This window comes from Diceros bicornis, chromosome 11, assembly GCF_020826845.1.
Source record: "Diceros bicornis minor isolate mBicDic1 chromosome 11, mDicBic1.mat.cur, whole genome shotgun sequence".
NCBI lineage: Eukaryota > Metazoa > Chordata > Mammalia > Perissodactyla > Rhinocerotidae > Diceros > Diceros bicornis.
The window spans coordinates 350,651-370,367 of record NC_080750.1 but is presented as its reverse complement, the minus strand read 5'-3'; the positions used below and the strand labels follow the sequence as shown (position 1 = coordinate 370,367).

At 37.8% G+C, this 19,717-nt stretch overlaps 1 protein-coding gene across 1 annotated transcript in view; it reads left to right on the top strand.

Moving 5' to 3' along the window:
- TACR3 (tachykinin receptor 3) overlaps nucleotides 1-19,717 on the top strand; it is a 75,780-nt gene that overhangs the window by 12,648 nt on the left and 43,415 nt on the right. Inside the window, exons 2-3 of the mRNA XM_058549836.1 lie at nucleotides 17,069-17,257; nucleotides 19,001-19,151. Coding sequence (XP_058405819.1) covers nucleotides 17,069-17,257; nucleotides 19,001-19,151 — 340 coding nt within the window. The remainder of the gene's footprint in view (nucleotides 1-17,068; nucleotides 17,258-19,000; nucleotides 19,152-19,717) is intronic.

Below are 19,717 nucleotides of genomic sequence, written 5' to 3'. Positions count from 1 at the left end.
GGAGTCCCAGGTTAGGTCTCAGTCCTTCAGGGAGCCTATGCCTCTGGTCTTCGAACTTCACAAGTGCTTCTCAGTTTTTTTCTCCTCCCTCGGATGGGACAGGACGGCTGGAGTGGACCAGAACTAGATATTTCCCTTCGCCCCCTTGGAGGCTGGATGGGGCTGGACCTGCCCAAACGCCTCCCCCAGGTCAGTTAGGCTCCGATGATACCCCAGCAGGGGAGACTCTGGCTAACTCGTTTCCCCTGAGGGCAGCCTTGTGAAGAAGAACAGAGTCTTTGATGTGTTTCAAAAGGGTTCCTTTTCCCCTCTCCTGCCAGAAGTAGGAGGGGGTGTTTGATATTTATGTAGGAACCTGGTCCAGTTCCTGGGATGAAATCTACAGTGTTGTGGGGACCCCCTCTGACTGGGTCCCCTGGAGCCGAACTCTCAGAACTGTCCACTCCCAGCCTCCACCGATTCGTCAATTGCAGTTGAGGTTTTTTTCCCCCCCGGACTGGCTCCCCTGGAGCTTCTGCTCCTGAGGGTCTGCTCAGGTGTCTGCCTCTCCAGTCACAGGGGCAGGGTTTCCCTGCATCCTCCCCTCTCATACAGATCCAAGAAAAGTTGTTGATTTTCAGTCTGTGCAGCTTTTTCCTCGTTCGGATGGAGTGGCAACTAACCAGCTTCTTATATCGAGAACCAGGAACCCAAAGTCCCACAATACATTTTTCACAAGAAATAAAACACTTCCATTCCCAACATTTCTAATGTTTAAAATTACTGTATGAAATATTAGTTTCACTTTTTTTTTCATTTCCTTATGTATGCGTAACTGAAAGTAAGAGAGTTTTAATTTTTGAAAGAAATTGTTAAAGGTCATAGAAAATTTGTAATTTTTCTCAATTATTAAGATAGCTTTGCAGTTTCAGCTTGCTTGGTCATTTTGGTGTCCCCGTACTAACTTGCATTCCAGGACTGCCTGTATATCAAATATCACAACGTAATTGCCTAAGTCTAGTAATAAATAGATACTTTTCTCCCAGATATTTGCATGCTATTTAGCTAGTTGGCTAACACAGACCATTCTGTTCACCACATATTGTAACTATTATTAAAAATAACTTTGTCAGAGATACAAATTATATAGCTTTGCAAGTAGAAGAGAAAAGGAAAATGGGAGAAAGGAAACAGCTACTAGAAAAGACAACCCAGGGAAGTATGAATGTCTAAATACCAGAAACTATTAACGTGTGATGTCAAAAATAAGCGTATGATCATCCAAGTGGATTTTGAAATGCATGCAAGATAACTCAATACCCATTCCCAACAGAATTCTTGGTGAATTACAATATACGGTACTTGATATAACCTGATAAACTAATATCCACCCCAAATGCAATATGTGAGAACTATGTGAAGTAGACTTTACACACACACTTGAAAATGGAAGACACATAGTGAAATGACTGAACAGTAGAAATATATATGTTCTTTTAAAGTTCAATATAATTCCAGTAAAACCACAGTGGAAATTTAATAGAATCTAAAATAGTCTAAAAGTTTTCAGAATAAGCTGCTGGGACTAACTAAGAAATGTTTGTAAATAATAAGGATAATCATGAAGGAAATTGCCTAATGAGATGGGAAAATACTATAAAGTTATAACAAATAAAAAAATTTGCAACTTGAACAAGAATCAACAGTCAGGTTGATAAGTATATGTAATGAACTTCCTGCATATATGGGATTATTACAAAAAGATACCACAAATCAATAAGAAAAGCATAATTAGTCAAAATAAGAAATTTGGAATTTATCTACTTGGGAAAAAAAGTTACAGTCTCGCTTCACATTATGCATTAATATAAATATCAGATAGACTGGGCTGGCACTGTTGCCTAGTGGTTAAGTTCGGCACCCTCCACTTCTGTGGCCCGGGGTTCGGATCCCGGTTGCAGACATACACCACTTGTCATGGGCCATGCTGAGGTAACGACCCACATACAAAATAGAGGAAGATTGTCACAGATTTAGCTCAGGGCAAATCTTCCTCAGCAAAACAAAACAAAATCAGATAAAGTAGTTAAAATATAACAATAAAACCATTAAAAACCCCAGAAAATATTATGATTGAATAGTCTTAGCTACTAAGTATCAGGGGAGCACTAGGATGAAGAGAAAAATATTAGTCACTCTGAATATGTAAAACTCTGCAAAAACATTTCGTAGTTCAACCACAAAATCAAGGACACTAAAGTATAATTAAATGGCCAGCAAGCTGTTTTAATTATTTACAATATAAATGACAGGCACAAGGTTAATAACTTTGGTAATGAACTCCTACAAGAATTTATCCCTTTTATCATTATGAAATTCTCTCTTTACATTTAGTAACACTTCATGCCTTGTAATATATAGCCAATCTTTCCTTTTGGTTAGTGTTTATGTAGTAACCACTTTCACACAAACATTTTAATACCAAGAATGTCTAATAGGATTAGAAATCACAAATTTTATTTCACGATGTGTGAAATGTAAATTCCAATTATATGGCTATGTTTTATTTTTAAATTCACATAGTAAAATTGATTTTAACTGATGTACAGATCTAGGATTTTTAATTCATGGATAGATTCACGTAACTGCCACCGCAATCAGAACAGAACAATCTTATCACCACAGAGAACTCCCTCATGCTGTACTTTTGTATTCACACCCTCTCCCTGCCCTAACGCTGGGAACCACTGACTATCTTCCACCACTGTGGTCTGGTCTTTTTGGAAAAGTATCATATTAATAAAATCATACAATACGTAACCTTTGAGACTGGCTACTTTCACCCGCCAGGACATCTCTGAGATTCATCCAAGTTGCTGAGGGTCAAAGTCTGCTCCCTTTTGTTGCTGAGAGTATCCCACTATCTGGATGCCCCCAAGTTGCTTGTGCATCCACCTTTGCAGGACAGTGGGGCTATTTCTAGTTTTGAGCAATTATGAAAGGAGCTGCTATAAACAACCGTGCAAAGATTTTTGTGTGAACACAAGTTTTGACTTCTCTAGGGTAAATAACTAGGAATGGGATTGCTGGGTCATATGGTAAATGTATACTTTACGGGAAATTGTGAAACTGTCTTCCACAGTCGCTGTACCATTTCGTTTTCATACCAACAGTATATTAGGGTTGTTCCAGAGCCTCATTAGAAATTGTTATTGTCAGTATTTTTGTTTTAATTTTAGCCATTCTAATGTGTGTGTAGTCGTATCTGAGTGTGGTTTTAATTCACATTTCACGAATGGATAATTGAGCCCGACATCATTCATGTGCTTATTTGTCGTTAATACATCTTTCTTGGTGAAGTGCCTGTTCAAGTTGTTTGCTCATTTTTAAATTGGATTATTTGTTTTCTTTCTATTGAGACTTTATTTTTAGCGGCTTTATTGAATTATAATTTACATACCATAAAATACACTCAATTTAAGTATGCTATTCGATGATTTTTAAAGTTTTAGTTATGTAACCATTGACACAATCTAATTTTAGAACATTTCCATTACCCCAGAAAGAAACCTCCCTTCCAATTGTTGTCACTGCCCCTTCCACACCCAACCCTAGACAACCACCAAGCTATTTTCTCCTGCTATAGATTTGACTTTTCAGGGATTTGATATAAATGGAATCATACAATATGTAGTCTTTTGTATAGACTTCAAATTGTTTTCTTTTTTAAATTGGGTTATACATCTTCTTATTAAATTGTAAGAGTTCTTTATGTATTTTGGACACAAGTGCTTTATTGGACTCACAACTTGCATTTAATTTTAATTTTGGTAAAGCGCAATATATTTTTTCCCTTTATTGTTTGTGCTTTTGTGGTCAATTCTAAGAAATCGTTAGCTACCACAAGATTGTGAAGATTAAGTTCTGTTGTTTTTCTGATAGTTTCATAGTTTTAGATCTTATGTTTATATGTGACCCATTTTGAGATGACTTTTGTGTATGGTGTGAGATAACAGTATAATTCATCTTTTTCCATGTGGATATCCAATTATTCTAGCACTGTTTGTTGAAAAGACTACAATCCGCCCCCGCCCCCACCCGTTGAATGCCTTGGCACGTTTGTCAAAAGTCAATTGAATGTAAATGTGTTTATTTCCTGATTCTTGATATTTCTGTGTCATTGATCTACATGTCTGTTTTTATTCCAGTACTATACTATCTTGATTACTGTAGCCTTATAATAAGTTTTGAATTATGGAAGTGTAAGTCCTCCCACTTTGCCCTTATTTTTCAAAATTGTTTTGACTATTCTAGGAGATTTGCATTTCCAAATTATTTTTAGGATCAGTTTTTTTTTTTTCTAAATCTGGGGATCATGCATGACTTTTTTTTTCCCCCCAAAGCCCCAGTAGATAGTTGTACGTCATAGTTGCACATCCTTCTAGTTGCTGTATGTGGGACTCGGCCTCAGCATGGCCGGAGAAGCGGCGCGCCGGTGTGTGCCCGGGATCCGAACCCGGGCTGCCAGTAGTGGAGGGCGAGCACTTAACTGCTAAGCCACGGGGCCGGCCCCAGGATCAGCTTTTAAATTCCAGAATTATAATAGGGATTTTTATAAGGATTGTGTTGAATCTTTCAATCAATTTGGGAAGTACTGTCAGCATAACAATATTGAGTCTTCCAACCCATGGGTGTGGACTGCCTCTCCGTCTACTGAAGTCTTTAAATTCTTTCAGCAACGTTTTGTAGTTTTCAATGTACAAGTCTCAATGTTTTATTAAATTTATTCCTAAGTATTTTACTCTTTTGGGTGCTATTGAATGGAATTTTTCAAGTTCATTTTCAGGCTGTTCGTGGCTAGTACACAGAAATGCAATTGATTGGACTCGTGTCCTGTGACCTTGCTGAACTTATTTATTAATTCTAATGGGTTTTGGGTTTTGTGGATTGCTTAGGATTTTCAGTATGGAAGATTATGTCATCTGCTAATAAAGACAGTATTACTTCTTCTTTTTCAATATGGATGCTTTTTCTTTCTTTCTTTCTTTTTTGGTTTTTTGTTTTTGTCTTTTGCCTGATTGGTTACTCTGGCTAGAACCTCTACTACAATTTCGAACAGAGGTGATGAAATTGAACATCTTTGCTTTGTTCCAGATTATAGGGGGAAAGATTTAGGTCTTTAACAATTAAGTATGATGTTAATTATAAATTTTTCATAAATGCATTTTACTGGGTTGAGGAAGTTCTTTTCTATTCCTAGTGTGTGGAGAGTTTTTATTATGAAAGGATGTTGGATTTTGTCAAATGCTTTTCTGCCTCTGTTGATGGGATCATGTGGTCTTTGTTCTTTATTCTACTAGTATAGTATATTACATTAATTGATTTTCAGATCAACCTTGAATTCCTGAAATAAATCCCACTTTTTCATGGTGGATAGTTTCAGGTGTACAACATAATGATTTGATGTTTGTGTATATTGCCAAATGATCACCACAATAAGTCTACTTAACATCCATCATCACACATAGTTACAATATTTTTTCTTGTGATGAGAAATTTTAAGATCTACTCTCTCAACAACTGTCAAATGCACAGCACCATGTTGTTAACTACAGGCCCCACCGTGGTGTATGTCACCCCTTGTGACATTTGTGTGTAACTGGAAGTTTGTGCCTTTTGACCCCCTTTGGCTTTGACCTCATGGTAACACTAATCTCACACAATGAGTTGGAAAGTGTTCCCTCTTATATATACTGGAAGAGTTTGTGAGGGATTGGTAATATTTCCTCTTTAAATGTTTAGACAAATTCACCAGTGAAACAATCTGGACCTGACTTTTCTTTGTGGGGGGACAAAGATTTGGAAGATTTTTAATTTCCAATTTTATATCTTTACCTGCTATATGTATACTCAGATTGTCTATTTTTCTTGGATCCGTTTCAGTCATTTGTTTCTTTTTATGAATTCTTCAATTTTACTTAAGTTGTCTAATTTGTTGACACATAATTGTTCAGGAAGACTTGAAAGAGTTACGGGCCACATGCAAGAAAGACTATAAAAATAAAATTATGTTATATTTGTAGGTGTGCTGTGGGAGGACAGAGAAGTAACTCGTACCAAGAAATGAATGGCTGCCTTCTCATTTTCTCAATATGTGTCTTGGGTGAACTGACCGCTGTCTAAAACAGCAGCCTCCTGTCATTTCATATCACTTATGCTGTTTTATTTTTCTTCACAGTATTTACTACCACCTGTTTTGTTGACGACCATATTCATAGCATCTAGGATAATGACTGCGTGTATTTATTGTACAACTAAATGAATGAATGAAGGCACTTTTAAGAATTGTTTTCCCATCATTTTCTATCATTGAATAATTTGTACTCAAATTACCTTAATAAGATATCATGAAAATACAAAAGAACAATCAGCTATAAAAACGCCTCCATTTCCCATCTTTATTACCCAAGTTTGGAGGCTATCTATTACCTGCTTTCTTCCACTCGAAGTTAAACAGGCATTTACATCATCACAACGTAAATACCCAGAGACGTGTGCATCCTCCTGCTGCACAGGTCCCATCATCTCTCTGAGGTTAAGTACAATACAGAGGAGCTGCCACCGGCCACTGTTCACTTCAGAAAGTAGTTTGATTACTATAGACCCATATTAGACAAAATTGAAGGGAATTAATTTGTAGGGCACCCAAAGAACTTACAAAATCTCCAAGTGTAACCTTGTATATTTCCATCTCATCATTGGATCACTGAGCGCTAGTCGCCCTTGTTGAAATTACGTAGGTCTTGTTACTCTCCACATGGGAAGTTGATTTAAAAGGAGAGATTTAGAATATAAATCACCTCGACTGCACTACCCTGATGGAAGAGGTTTCTGTTGAAGAGCCAGGGACGATATCAAAAGAAATTTTTTTAATCTTTAGGTCAGAATTTTGGCATAAAACTTTTTTTTCTTTCCATGCAAATCACAAGTACCTAAGAATCACTTTAAATAATTTTTTGTTTGCTTTTGCCTCAACTTACCACCATAGTTGTCTTTTTGTCCCAAGTGTTGTTTTCATTTTATTCAACATAGTTTAGGACGATATAGGTTGAGTGTCTACTGTGAATGACATTATCTCAGTCTCTTTGTATACATTGTGTAATTTAATGTTATTATAACCTTATAATCATACTCTGTTATGTTTATTATTCCCATTTAGCAATGTTAAGAAGACTATTCCTTTAAAAAAATATATACGTGCTAAAGTCCTCATTTGTAAACAATTTTTCACTCATCCATCTGTCCAAATATTCAACAACCGTTTGCAGTTACTACTCAACAATCATGTCGACCACTGTAGATACTTTGTCAGATGCTACAGAACACAGAGGAGGATAAATCAGTATCTCCAATGAGCTAAAACCCAAGTTTGAGCATAATGCTGTTGGAGCCCTGAGGAGGTAAAAATAACTCTGGACGGAGAGAAGGGCAAGAATCCACAGTGATCATTCTGTGATCTGAGTGGAAATAAAGGATGGGTAGATGTTTCTAGTTGTAAAAGATTAGAATAAGGTATGAGCAAGAGAAAAATCATTCCAGCAAGGAAGGTAACATGTGAAAAACATGAAATTATTAATGGATATTTGAGCTGGATAATTTCTGTTTTTCAGTTCACATCTACTATCTATGCCACTCTTTTTTCTGCCCCCTCCCCACCAGGCTGACCACTTCTAGGGACTGACTGCATCAGCAGGGTCCCTTGCTGTTGGGCCTCTTCTTGGCTTTGACTAATGGGAGAACATGGAGGAGATGGGAGGAAGAGAGGAGAGTGTCTCTGGGATGAATCTACCACTCCTTCCTTTCAGGACTGCTGAAGACTAGCCATGTCTCCAGCTGTTCCCATGTCTCTGTCAAGTGCTCCTCCCCCAAGGCTTCATCTTCCCCCCTTCAGATTACAGGACCCTCTCATCCTTCAGACCTGAGGCAGGGGACACCCACTCCTTGCTCTTGCTAGTCCTAGGAACATCATTTCAAGTTGATTTCTCTAATGCTTTTGTAAAATGGGGTTTGTAAATGTCTTCTTTATTAAATTTTGTAAACATCCTTTTCATTAAACTCTCTTCAGTTTTCCCATTCAAGTGTGCCTGTCTTTCCTGGAGCTCTGGCTGATACAATATAGTAAGTTTGGGGGAAAGGTAAGATATTTGGTGTCACTGTAGTAAAGGTGTGCCAAATTGCAGTTAATCCTTCAGAAGTGAAGAAATAGTGAAATATTTTAGAAAGACAACTTTGAAGACATTGTGAAGAAAGCTGGGAAAGAGTAATGACAGGGAAACCGATTATGATGATGTTTCCACTGTTCAAGCATTAATAGTTGGAAGGGAGGAAAGGAACATATTTGGCAACATCAGCAATCGGACTGATAAGATTTATGATTTTCCAAGAAAATAAGAAAAAGGAAGGTGTTTTGAATAACTCATATGTATATATGAATAATATTTACAGTGAATACCCTTAAAGAAGTATTAGTTTTCCAAGAGTGAAAAAAACTAGTCAAACATAAACATATTTTCATGTATGTATAGTAATAGTCATGTTTCTTCTGAAGCCATCATACGGTAGGACAGGAGATATAAAATCATTTCCATCCATCTCATAGCTCTTAATGTTGCTATTGGTTAAGAGAAATATCTGCCAGAATTATTGACTTGTAGTGCCAATTATAATGTGTAGAGTTATTTGATCACATGCATAGAGGGCATATAAAAAGGGAAGCCAAATAATTATAAGGGGAAGCTGATAGATGGAAGGGAATTTTGGTTAAATACTATTTGATATATGTCATACTTGTAGTACTCTGCAAATTACACAAAGAAATAACGGCCGCTTCGAATGTATGCAATTTTCAATACTCACTTGTCCCCAGCAATCTGCTTCCTGTCATAATCCTGGATATAAGAGCCTGGAAGATAAGTAGCTTTCAGACAACCTCCTTCTGATTAAAATTAGAATCTCAAAGCTATGAGGGAGGCTGCTCTCATCTATGTCAATAATTCATCTGGAAGTTTATAGTCCTGTAGTTCACTCAATAAATGGTCCCTCGTTCTATGCTGAGGACCTTCAACAACAGACCCCAAAAACAACTTAATACACTGCAGACAGTCCATCATGTCCCTGGAGAGTTGTGCTCATCTTTCTCCAGAAACTGGAGTCTTCGCTCTCCCTGCTGGAGTGATCAGAACTGCCCTACTATCTGTTCTACAGCTCCTCGTATATTTGACCAAAGCGAGCAAGTGCCCTGAGTCTTCTGGTTAAAAACATCTGCTTCCTTCGCCCACTGATTACTATGTGACGTGCCTATTGCTCCTGCCTGGGGGTTTCTTCCGCTCTTATTCTCTGTAATGCCTCCTCTCTGAGGCAATCCTTTTAATTCTCTCTTCATCTAAAAACTCTTCCTCTTGTAAAATGAAATGAAGCTGGATTGAATGTCTTTTCTATTGCCCTGAAAAAGGGCTTTGTATGCATTTTAGGAAGCATGTTACCTTACAATATAAAAAGAATATCATGTACACTATTATGTATAGTGTCTTGTGTCATCCCCATAAAAGATTGAATACTGGAAATATTTATAGATTAAATTCAACTTCAAATATATATATATATATATATATATATTTTTTTTTTTAGAATTTTTTCCCCCCAAAGCCCCAGTAGATAGTTGTATGTCATAGCTGCACATCCTTCTAGTTGCTGTATGCGGGACGAGGGCTCAGCACGGCCGGAGAAGCGGTGCATCTGTGTGCGCCCGGGATCTGAACCCTGGCCGCCAGCAGCGGAGCGCGTGCACTTCACCGCTAAGCCACGGGGCCGGCCCATTCAAATATATTTTGATGAAGGCATTGCTTGCATGAAAATAATCTGCTAAGAGTTCAAAAGTATTTTCATAGGGAATTAAGCTCTTAACAAGTTAAAGTTTTAATATATGATTGATAACATAAAAGTGACTTTGTGAAAGCAGCACTTTTGAAATGATATATAGAAGTGGTTATATAACATACTTTCCCATCAATTTTCTGAGACAATATAGAGATAACATAAAATTTTAGTACACTGGACTTTAAAAAATTGATTTAGGGGGCCAGGCTGGTGGCTTAGCAGTTAAGTTCGCCCACTTCCTGGCCTCCCATATAAAGTAGAGGAAGATGGGCACGGATGTTAGCCCAGGGCCAATCTTCCTCGGCAAAAAGAGGAGGACTGGTAACAGATGTCAGCTCAGGGCTAATCTTCCTCACAAAAAAAAGAATTGATTTAGAATTTTATATTATCTCATGGATGAAATAATCTATTATGTTCTGATTTTTAAATTATTTATCATCAGAGACAGTATAAGTAGCAGGAAATAATGTTTAGCAGTAAGTTATATACTTCAATATAGAAAATCACTTCTAAATCTGTGTCTGAAATTTTTCAGGAGGAGAAATTGTTTCATGTAATGTTTACTAATGTGGTAGTATTTTGATAAAGTCGTTTATAACTACTATAAATAATTAGAATTTAAAGATTAAATGAATTATACATAAGGCTCTTAGAACAGTGTCTGGTCATAGTAAAGATTTAACAGGTGTTAGGAATTATTGCTTTTGTTGTTGGAAAAGAAAATCTGAATTTGTATTGAATGTATTATCAGTGAAGTCACCTTAGCACCTCCGTCTCCAGCTTCATCCGACACCTCTGCTTTTCCCTCTGCTCTGTGCCGGAGAGAAACTGGCCTTCGTTAGCAACTCGTGTCCACTGAAATAAAGAGTCTAAAGGTTAAATGATGGAGTTTATTCAGTAATCAATGTGAGGAACTCAAGTCCTGGGAAACAGTGCAGCAGAGTATTGTGAGGAGCTGCTCCGAGGTCTACAGATCTGACTGTGGTTTATACACCTTTTAACAAAGCAGTGTCCGTGGAGGAAAGGGCTCACACATCTAATATTCATATACTTCAAGGATAACAGGAACACGAGCTTTTTGTTATACATCAAACAAGGCTTGTAATGTCACTGTTATCTATGTGTGGAGGGAGGCAAGGACCAGGGTCATTATCTCTAAGAAATGAGGCTGGAAAATGTGAGAGCGAGGTACCCTTTGTCTTTCCTGTTGTGGATCTGTCCAGCTGGCATCTTCCGTCATGAGATGAGGGGCTGCAGGTCATTCTAACGTGGGTTTAAAATGGCCTGCACAGCTTCTTCATAGGACAGCGTGGATTTTTATTGTACTGCTTTAAGCCCATACAGCTCGCTTTCAAGATTCGCCTGTTAGACCAGGGAGAGGGGTCCCAAAAGTTTGTTGATACCCAGATATCAGGTGCTTTCTCCAACCTCAGGACTTGCTGTTCCACTTTCTCTTCTAATCCCACCTCCACTCTAATTAACTCCCATTTATCCTTCTAATGTGATGTTGCTTCATTGGGGAAACCATGCCTAACATCTCTACCATCATTTCAACGTCTATCCCAGACTAGGTCAAATTCCCTATTTTATACTCTATAATTACTAACTCATGTCTTCATAACTTCACAGTCTACACAATGGGGACAATTTTATTCAGCAGAATTCCCAAAGGATTGGGCTAGATGGATTAGCCTAATGAGAGAATAGGGGACAGGGCTGAGCTTCTCAGGGACTGTAGATGACAGAGTCGCCCATGGTGCATGTAGGTTTAGAAAACTGCAATCTAAGGAAGTATAGCAAAGAGAAGAAAGTCAAGTTTGGAGCCATCAGGATGAAGAATGACCTGTGTTCACCCCTCCCCTAAACTTCTAAATCCAATGAAATCTTGAAATCTGAAATGCTTTATATAATTGTGTTTTTCTTGTGGAAATCATGACAGTACAATTTTGCATCCAGGTTCACACTGGGTGAGATGAATATATTTTATACAGATTCAAGAATGGAAACAGAAGGTACCAAATAGGTCAGGTTGGAAATATTTAGAAATCATGGGGGAGGGAGCAGAACTCACACAGTCCATTACACTAAGCTCCAAGGAAGGTCGAACCAAACATCCAAGAGGCAATGTTGTCCCAGCGACACTTAGGTAATCATTTCTTATGTATGTTATGACGATTTGCATAGTATACTATTTCTGCATCAGACTCTGAACTCCACAAGAGTAGAAACAACATCTACTTCGTTTATCAGTTTGGCCAAAGAATGCAACACAATCCTGGAAACAAGTTGGCATTCAGGGAATAGTTGAAAATAAACATATTCAGGAAATAAATAAATAGATAAACCTAATTGCTAAATTTAAATTGAAAGCATATGCAATGAAAATCAAATACTTTCACTATTGTGAAATTTTATTTTTCAAATATAATTTCCCTCCAAGTATAAATTTTACTTAAAAAATAAAAAAATCTAGTAAATGAACAAATGATTTGTTTCTTGCTAGATAATATTTTAAAATTCCTATTACATATGTACATATATATGAATGTATGTATGTATAGGTTTATTTTAATAAACTTGTTCACTTCAAAATTCACTAGGACAATATTTATAATTAATTAGCTCATTCTTAAATTTGTTTAAAAATTCATGAAAAAGCACAAAATAAAATTTGTCTAAAAAAATGCAATTTCAAGAAAGGTTATATTTCTCTGTAGTGATTTGTCAAAGTAGAAAATTCTCGGGCATGAAAGGCCCTAAGCTGAAGTTTTATGGGTCATGAGCAGCTGTTGCAACTAATCTTTATTTTGCACGACAACAGCCAGACAATATTTTATATTTGGGATCTGCAGATTAAAACACTGTCTACTGTGGCCAGAAGCAAATTGGAAAACAGTAAAATCCGTGTCATTTCAGGCAGATATTCTTCACATGGTTGACGTAATCAAGTAACATCCGAAGACGGCACTCTGCCGTCATATCAAAATTCTAAAGTGTGTAGAAGCACATAAAGACCAAGAGACAGAGCTTAATAGAAATACTGACAAAAGGAAGACTTATACCAGATACCAAGAATAACTACAAAATGGAAAAGGCTTACTTATTGAGGGTAAGTGAAGTTATGTCAAAAAATTCCGTTTTGCAAAAGTAAACAGAAAAGACCTCTTCAGTTATATCAGAAAAAGTTGGTGGTGAAGGAAATTCGTCTTATTAGAGTGGAAAGGAAAACTGATAAAAGATGGCATTAGAAATAGGAGCTTCCAATGGATGCTTCTGAGGATTTCAGCTCTATTAGAGATGATAAAAAGTGACTTTAAAACTGGTTTAGGTGGTATGCTAATTTGAAGAGTGAAGAATCCAATCTTAGCTGTTCTTATGGAGCAGTCATACTGAAGAGACTCTAACGTGTTCAGGAATCTGTTTGGTGAGGGAAGGATGGTAGTGAGAAGCTCAGACAAAATCCTAAGAAAAGGTAATGTGATCACATTGAAGATACATATTTCTTTTAAGGAAGAATAGAGTACTGACAACCATTTGAGTGAGATTATATCTTGAATTGGATAATTTCTTCTCAGGGTCCAGACGATGTCTATTTGGATGAGCCTAAGGATCCATTTCTCCATGCCAACTGTGGAGCAAATTATTATTGCTGGAGAGTCACAGGATAAGAAATATTGATGCACAATCAATTCCTAATTACCAGGTTCAAATTGGTCTTCAGCAGCGCCTGGCAATTCTAACTACTTCTTTGGCCAAGTGGCTCTCCCTTTCTACAATATTTCAACATTTCTTTATTTTCCTCAAACCATTAACGTAATTCAATCTCCAGTGGTTACACCCTGTCCCAAGCAGCAATCATCTCTCATCCAAACCAAAATAACAGCCAGGTATTTCCCTCTTCCATTTTCTCCCTCCTTCAGTCCATTCTCCAGACTAAAATCTGATTACTCTCCTCCCCTGATTGAATCACCTTCCAGAGAACAAAATCTATAACCTGCCTACAACTTCACCTCAAACCCCTGCCCCTTCACTTTCTATGGTTAATTAAAGTTGTCTTTAATTACCCAAGTGCACAATGCTTCTCCCATCCTTATCCCCTCCTATTGGTTTCCTGGGGCTGCTGTAACAAAGTACCACAAACGGAGGGACCTCAAACAGTAGAAATTTATTGTCTCACATTCTGGAAGCTGGAAATCATAAATGTTGGCAGGGCCCTGTTCCCTTGGAAACCTGTCGGGAAGTCCTTCCTTGCCTCTTTGTGGCTCCTGGGGATTTGCTGGCAGTCTTTGACGTTCCTTGGCTTGTAGATGCATCCCTCTGTCCTCCGTCTTCACTTGAGCTCCCCATGTGTTTCTCTCTGTTTCCAAATTTCTCTTTTATACCAGTCACATTGGATTAGGGCCCACCCTAATAACCTCATTTTAACTTGATTATCTGTATAAAGACTCTATTTCCAAAAAACATCGCATTCTGTGATAGTGGGGGTTAGGACTTCAACATATCTCTTTTAGAGGGACAAATTCAACCCATAGAAACCTACTGTTAACACAGGAGCTTTTCACATGGTATTTGTTCCCCAGAAATCTCCTTTGTAGCCCTCACCTTCTGCCACCTTGCCCAGCCACCCTGCCAAGTTTCAACCCAGAATAAGTTTTCTTAAGGAAGACTGATGCACAATCTAAATATGTTTTCCCAGTAAATGCATTCACATGGCCATATACCTTGCCTTTGTAACACTTGTATTTGTAACTTTACATTTATGGGTGAGCTTATCTGATCAGTATCTATCTACTTCACCGCACTGTGAGCTCGCGAAGACCATTTTTCCTCACTGTTGCATCACTACAGTGTCTGGAACACCACAGAGGGCATTCAATAAATATTTGGCTGAATGAATGAATAATAAATCAGACCAGAAATGGCAGAAATGTCAGCTTGGTTTCAAAATTTCTACATTCACTAAAGTGTTAGTGAGAACATAAATTGATTGTTTCCATATAATTCAAGTAAAACAATATTCTACCTGTGAGGAAATAATTTCTCTAATATTAGACTAATTGGCCAAAAAAATCAATAGGAAATTTTCAGTTTATTTTGAGTTATCCGTGCTGCAGTAGCTGTACCACACTCTAATCCTGCTCATGTCACTCAACTTCTCTTTTTAGTCTCAGAAAATCAACTGTCTAAACACTCAAATTGCAGTCATAAATTTCCAGGGCAAGTCAAAAAGCAAAAGATTATGACAGAGTTGAGGAGGTCCAGTTCAGTACAACAAAATTAGTGATAAGTCCAGTGTTGACTCTGTTAACACCCACAAAACAATGTAATGAGAGAAATGCTCTGTAAGTTATGACAGCGGCGGTGGGAGCTACATTCAAAGCCTCTGTATGTTTGACTTTAATTTTGCACGTAAACACTTTTGGGTTCGGAGGCAAAATGCGACTTCTGATTCTTTGGAAGGCGTCTACCTTTCCCACAGTCCCTTACATGAATCGTTCTATTCAAAGCCGTAATCTGTATCTATGTGACTCTGAAGATGGGCAGAACTGGTTTAGTCCAGCTCTTACCATCTGGGTCATTTTGATCAATTTACTTAATTTCTTTAAGCATCAGTTTTCTTTTCTATAAGATAGAGATAATAATATTATTTGATTGATTGGATTATTCCGGATCTTAAATATATATAATGTATATAATAAGTTGCCTGGTCATGGTTAACAATTTAATGTGTTGCTATTATTATCTTCATCAACATAAGCATGACGGTGAAGTTTAAACTGTTTTCAGCTTCAGACATGTGCATTTCATTTTCTTTGTATGATTTACTTTATTTTCCTAAGCCAAAATATTGTTTTTTATGATGTTTTTATATCTAACGTTCACTTTTACCTATTAGCTGTCATACATAATAAATTAAGGATATTTCCTGTAAGTAAATTATGACTAAAGTTAATATTACAGATAGCACATAGATAAGTTCCAATATAACTACTGAAAATTGAATTCTGCCTAACAGTTATAAAAGCAAAGAGCAGTAAGCAAATTAATGAGTTATCCTTATTTTGAAATATTTATACTGAAGGTTAAAATGTTTTTGCCTTAAGTAATACTCATTCTCTGATGAAGGCATTACCTTTCAAAATTTTGTATAAATCAGAATATATTTGAAAAGTACAAAATGTCCAACAGTAAAAATAAAACAATCTAAATAATATGTTTTATTGATAGATATGCAAAAATATAATTATGTTATTTTCTACTCTGAATATTCGCCAGAATTTGGCAAATAGCCATATTATCCAATTTAAAATTGGAAATTGATTCTCCCAGACATATTGTTACTATTTTCCCAGGTGAATAAAGCTTGACATCTGTTACCATATTCAGAGAGTTTCCAATTTCCCAAAAAGTTGCATTCTAAAAATCATATGTAAGTGTGATTTTTTTAGAGCCTCAAATATGTCTTTCTGCAATAACTATGTTACACATAGTTAACATAGACACTAAGAAGATTTTCATGATGCAGCATGAATTCAATTTTGGAGGTAACAGGAAGGCAAAGCCTTAATCACACTTGATTTATTCATACTTATCTGAATCCTGAACTTGTCTCTTGTTGCTGTTAAATGGATATGTTGACAATATCCTTCAGAGGGGTTCCTCATCTTTGTCAATCACGTAGGTATAATCCATATTAGTTCTCCAGAATTTTCTTCTAAAAATGGAAGTGTTAGGGTACAGAACTCGTATTTTTAAGCACTTGTTACACACCTTTGCAGTTCCATTTAGCAGACATTTATGAATTCTGATGATGGGCCAGGCACAGCGCTGAATAATCAGCACCTTTCACTTACGGTGTTTCTGTTGATCTTGACTTCACCTCTAAAAGGTGGGTGTTCTTATTTCTATTTTAAAAATAATGAAGCTGAGGTTCAAAAGGTTAGATAAGTGGCAGAGTAGGATCTGAACCTCGGTCTGCCTGATTTCTAAGACTATGCCATGATTCTCTTCTGTGCTGCCTCTACATGAGCAAAATCCTGTCAGCTCGTTTACCAGAAGAGAGACAACCCTGGCCATTGACAGCCCTTTGAAACTCCGTTTTAAATCCCACTAAATGGAGAGCTGACAAGGTGGTTTGTTTGTTTTGATACAGGTATATGGCCATCATCGATCCCTTGAAACCCCGACTGTCTGCCAAGGCCACCAAGATCGTCGTAGGCGGTATCTGGATTCTCGCGTTTCTGCTCGCCTTCCCCCAGTGTCTTTACTCCAAAACCAAAGTGATGCCCGGCCGCACGCTCTGCTACGTGCAGTGGCCAGAGGGTCCCAAACAACACTTCACGTGAGTTCATTCTCCATCATGATTTTCAGTTCAACGTATTGAACACTGAACTGTAGGCTGGGAGCAACAACTAAGCAAATAAGACACAGACGTTTCCCTCAAGGGCTCACGCTATTGGGGAAGGAGATGTGAAAATGCTGTAAGACAGTGTGATGTGGTTGATAAGTCTGTATAAGTCACACAGGTTTCCAACTGGGAAAATGTGATGACTTCTCTGTGGGGCACTCTGGAGTGCTTCCTGGAGGAGGTGAGGAGACCCCTGGAGACGGAAGCAGTGCACAGAGTGAAGCGGGTTGTTGTTGATGAGAAATGACCAAGGAGGGAGGCCAGAGGCCCCGAGGTGCTGATGGCTCTTGGAGGAAGCCTGACTGACGGGAGGGGAGTCCTGGTGGGTTCTTGGTCGTGTTCTGTTGTTTTAGCATTGAAAAAACTTAAACACTATGTTGGAAAGGAAATAGGACGCTGGGTATATGATAGAATTTGGTATTTCATATTTTGGACCCACTCTAAGAAAAGCAAAAGAAAAAAATCCTAATTGTGCAATTATTTGCATTTTGTTTTTTATTCTGGTCATTTAAATTTTATTTCAGTGAAAATCTTATTTAGTGACCTATTTTTCCCTTTAAAAATAAAAAATGATGCAAACATAATGGTCATCTTTTAAAGCAGCCATTTTATCAAACTCTGCCTTACCCAGAGTCCAGATTTTTAAAGAAAAATGTTAGGAAGTATTTACTGAAGGAAAAGCAGGCAGCAGTAATTAAACTGAGAACTGCATTCCATCCTTTATTAATAAATCTTAGTTGGATGATAACAAAATAAAATTAGTTATAATAATAAAATTAAATTTTTTGTTGACTGAATTGCTTCCTCATTTGATCAGGAACCAGGAAGGTGAGGAGGCTTAAGACTCGGTTTATAAAAGACACAGGTGTGAGGAGACTAGCACACCAACCTCTTCAATTACCTTCCAGCCTCCCTCAGACAGTGGGAGCTGCACGAAGCTTATACAAATTCCAGTCTGGCTGTTACATTATTGGTTGCTGTCCTGTTCCTCCCTAACTGCATCCTTATAATTTGATCGAAAGCCATGAAATCCTAGAATTTAGTTTAACAATTTATAGTATCATGACTTTGGTGTCACTAACACTTTTGTATGTTATTTACTAAATTAATAATGCAACCAAATATGCTATGACTTTGGAAAAATGTTTGTAAACATCTTTACCTGATTTTTTTAAATCACAGACAAATAGCTTGTGGGTCCAATGTGGCTCAGAGTATCTAGCTACATTTTTTTTCCATTTGGATGAAAACCAATTTATTTCAAATACGACTGATGTTACAGGGATGCATAGAGTCTTCCTTAAGAAGAACATGCCTGTCAGTTGGTTGGTTTATTCTGTCCCACCTCTTTTCCTCTGATGACCCTCTTGATTGGGTTCACGCCACAGCCACACGCAGAGGACAGGCATCATCCTGAACTTCTGGGCAGGGGACATGTGTAGTTTCACTGAGCACTGAGGCTCAGCTGTGGTTTTCAGATGTGAGGCAAAGACTGACAAAGATTGACTGGGAGCATTCGGACGACTGCAGTGACAGTAGCATATTTTGATGGATTTGTGAAATGATGACTTAGAGAAAATGTGGAAGTAATGTTTGCATTTTCAGTTATGACTTAAAATGGAATAAATTCAAAGTCCCCCAGATTACGAGCCAACATGCTCTTCTCATTTCTTGCAGGTACCATGTCATCGTCATCGTGCTGGTGTACTGCTTCCCACTGCTCGTCATGGGGGTCACGTACACCCTGGTGGGACTCACGCTGTGGGGTGGGGAGGTCCCGGGAGACACCTGTGACAAGTACCACGAGCAGCTAAAGGCGAAGAGGAAGGTACTGTCCGCGGAATTACCTCGCGTTTCTGTTGACTACAGCGCAGTGCAGAGGGAGAAACCAGTTATGGCATTTTAATAGCACAGGATCTGTTGCTTTACTACTATTTTTTTCTCCTCTTTCTCTCCTTTCGTCAATCTTTTCTTTTACTTGCTTTTGTCTTCCATAAGCCGCTGTCCATGTGCAGTACCAGTCTGTGACAGAATAGTCACTTCCCCACAGCAGGGCTTTTTATTACCTTTTTCAGAATATTTTCAATTACTCCACCTGAAAATTCTAAAATTTCACTGTAAGTGGAATCCCAGTTGACTGTATTTCTGCAGCTCTAGGTATCTCTGTCCTCTACTGAACAGAATGCCTTTGATGTACTCTATAACCTTCCAGAAACTTCCTTTATCCCTCTTTCCCAGGAATCTCTCTCATTCTCATAGGTGCTGTAATGTCCTAATATCCACACGCCTTCTCCTCCTCTCTCCCTGTCTGGTTTCTACACAGCCATCCTTAAGTCCGATTCAGAGAAGAGAGCTGCATTAATATTCTTCTACAACTTGTTGGGTGACATGAGA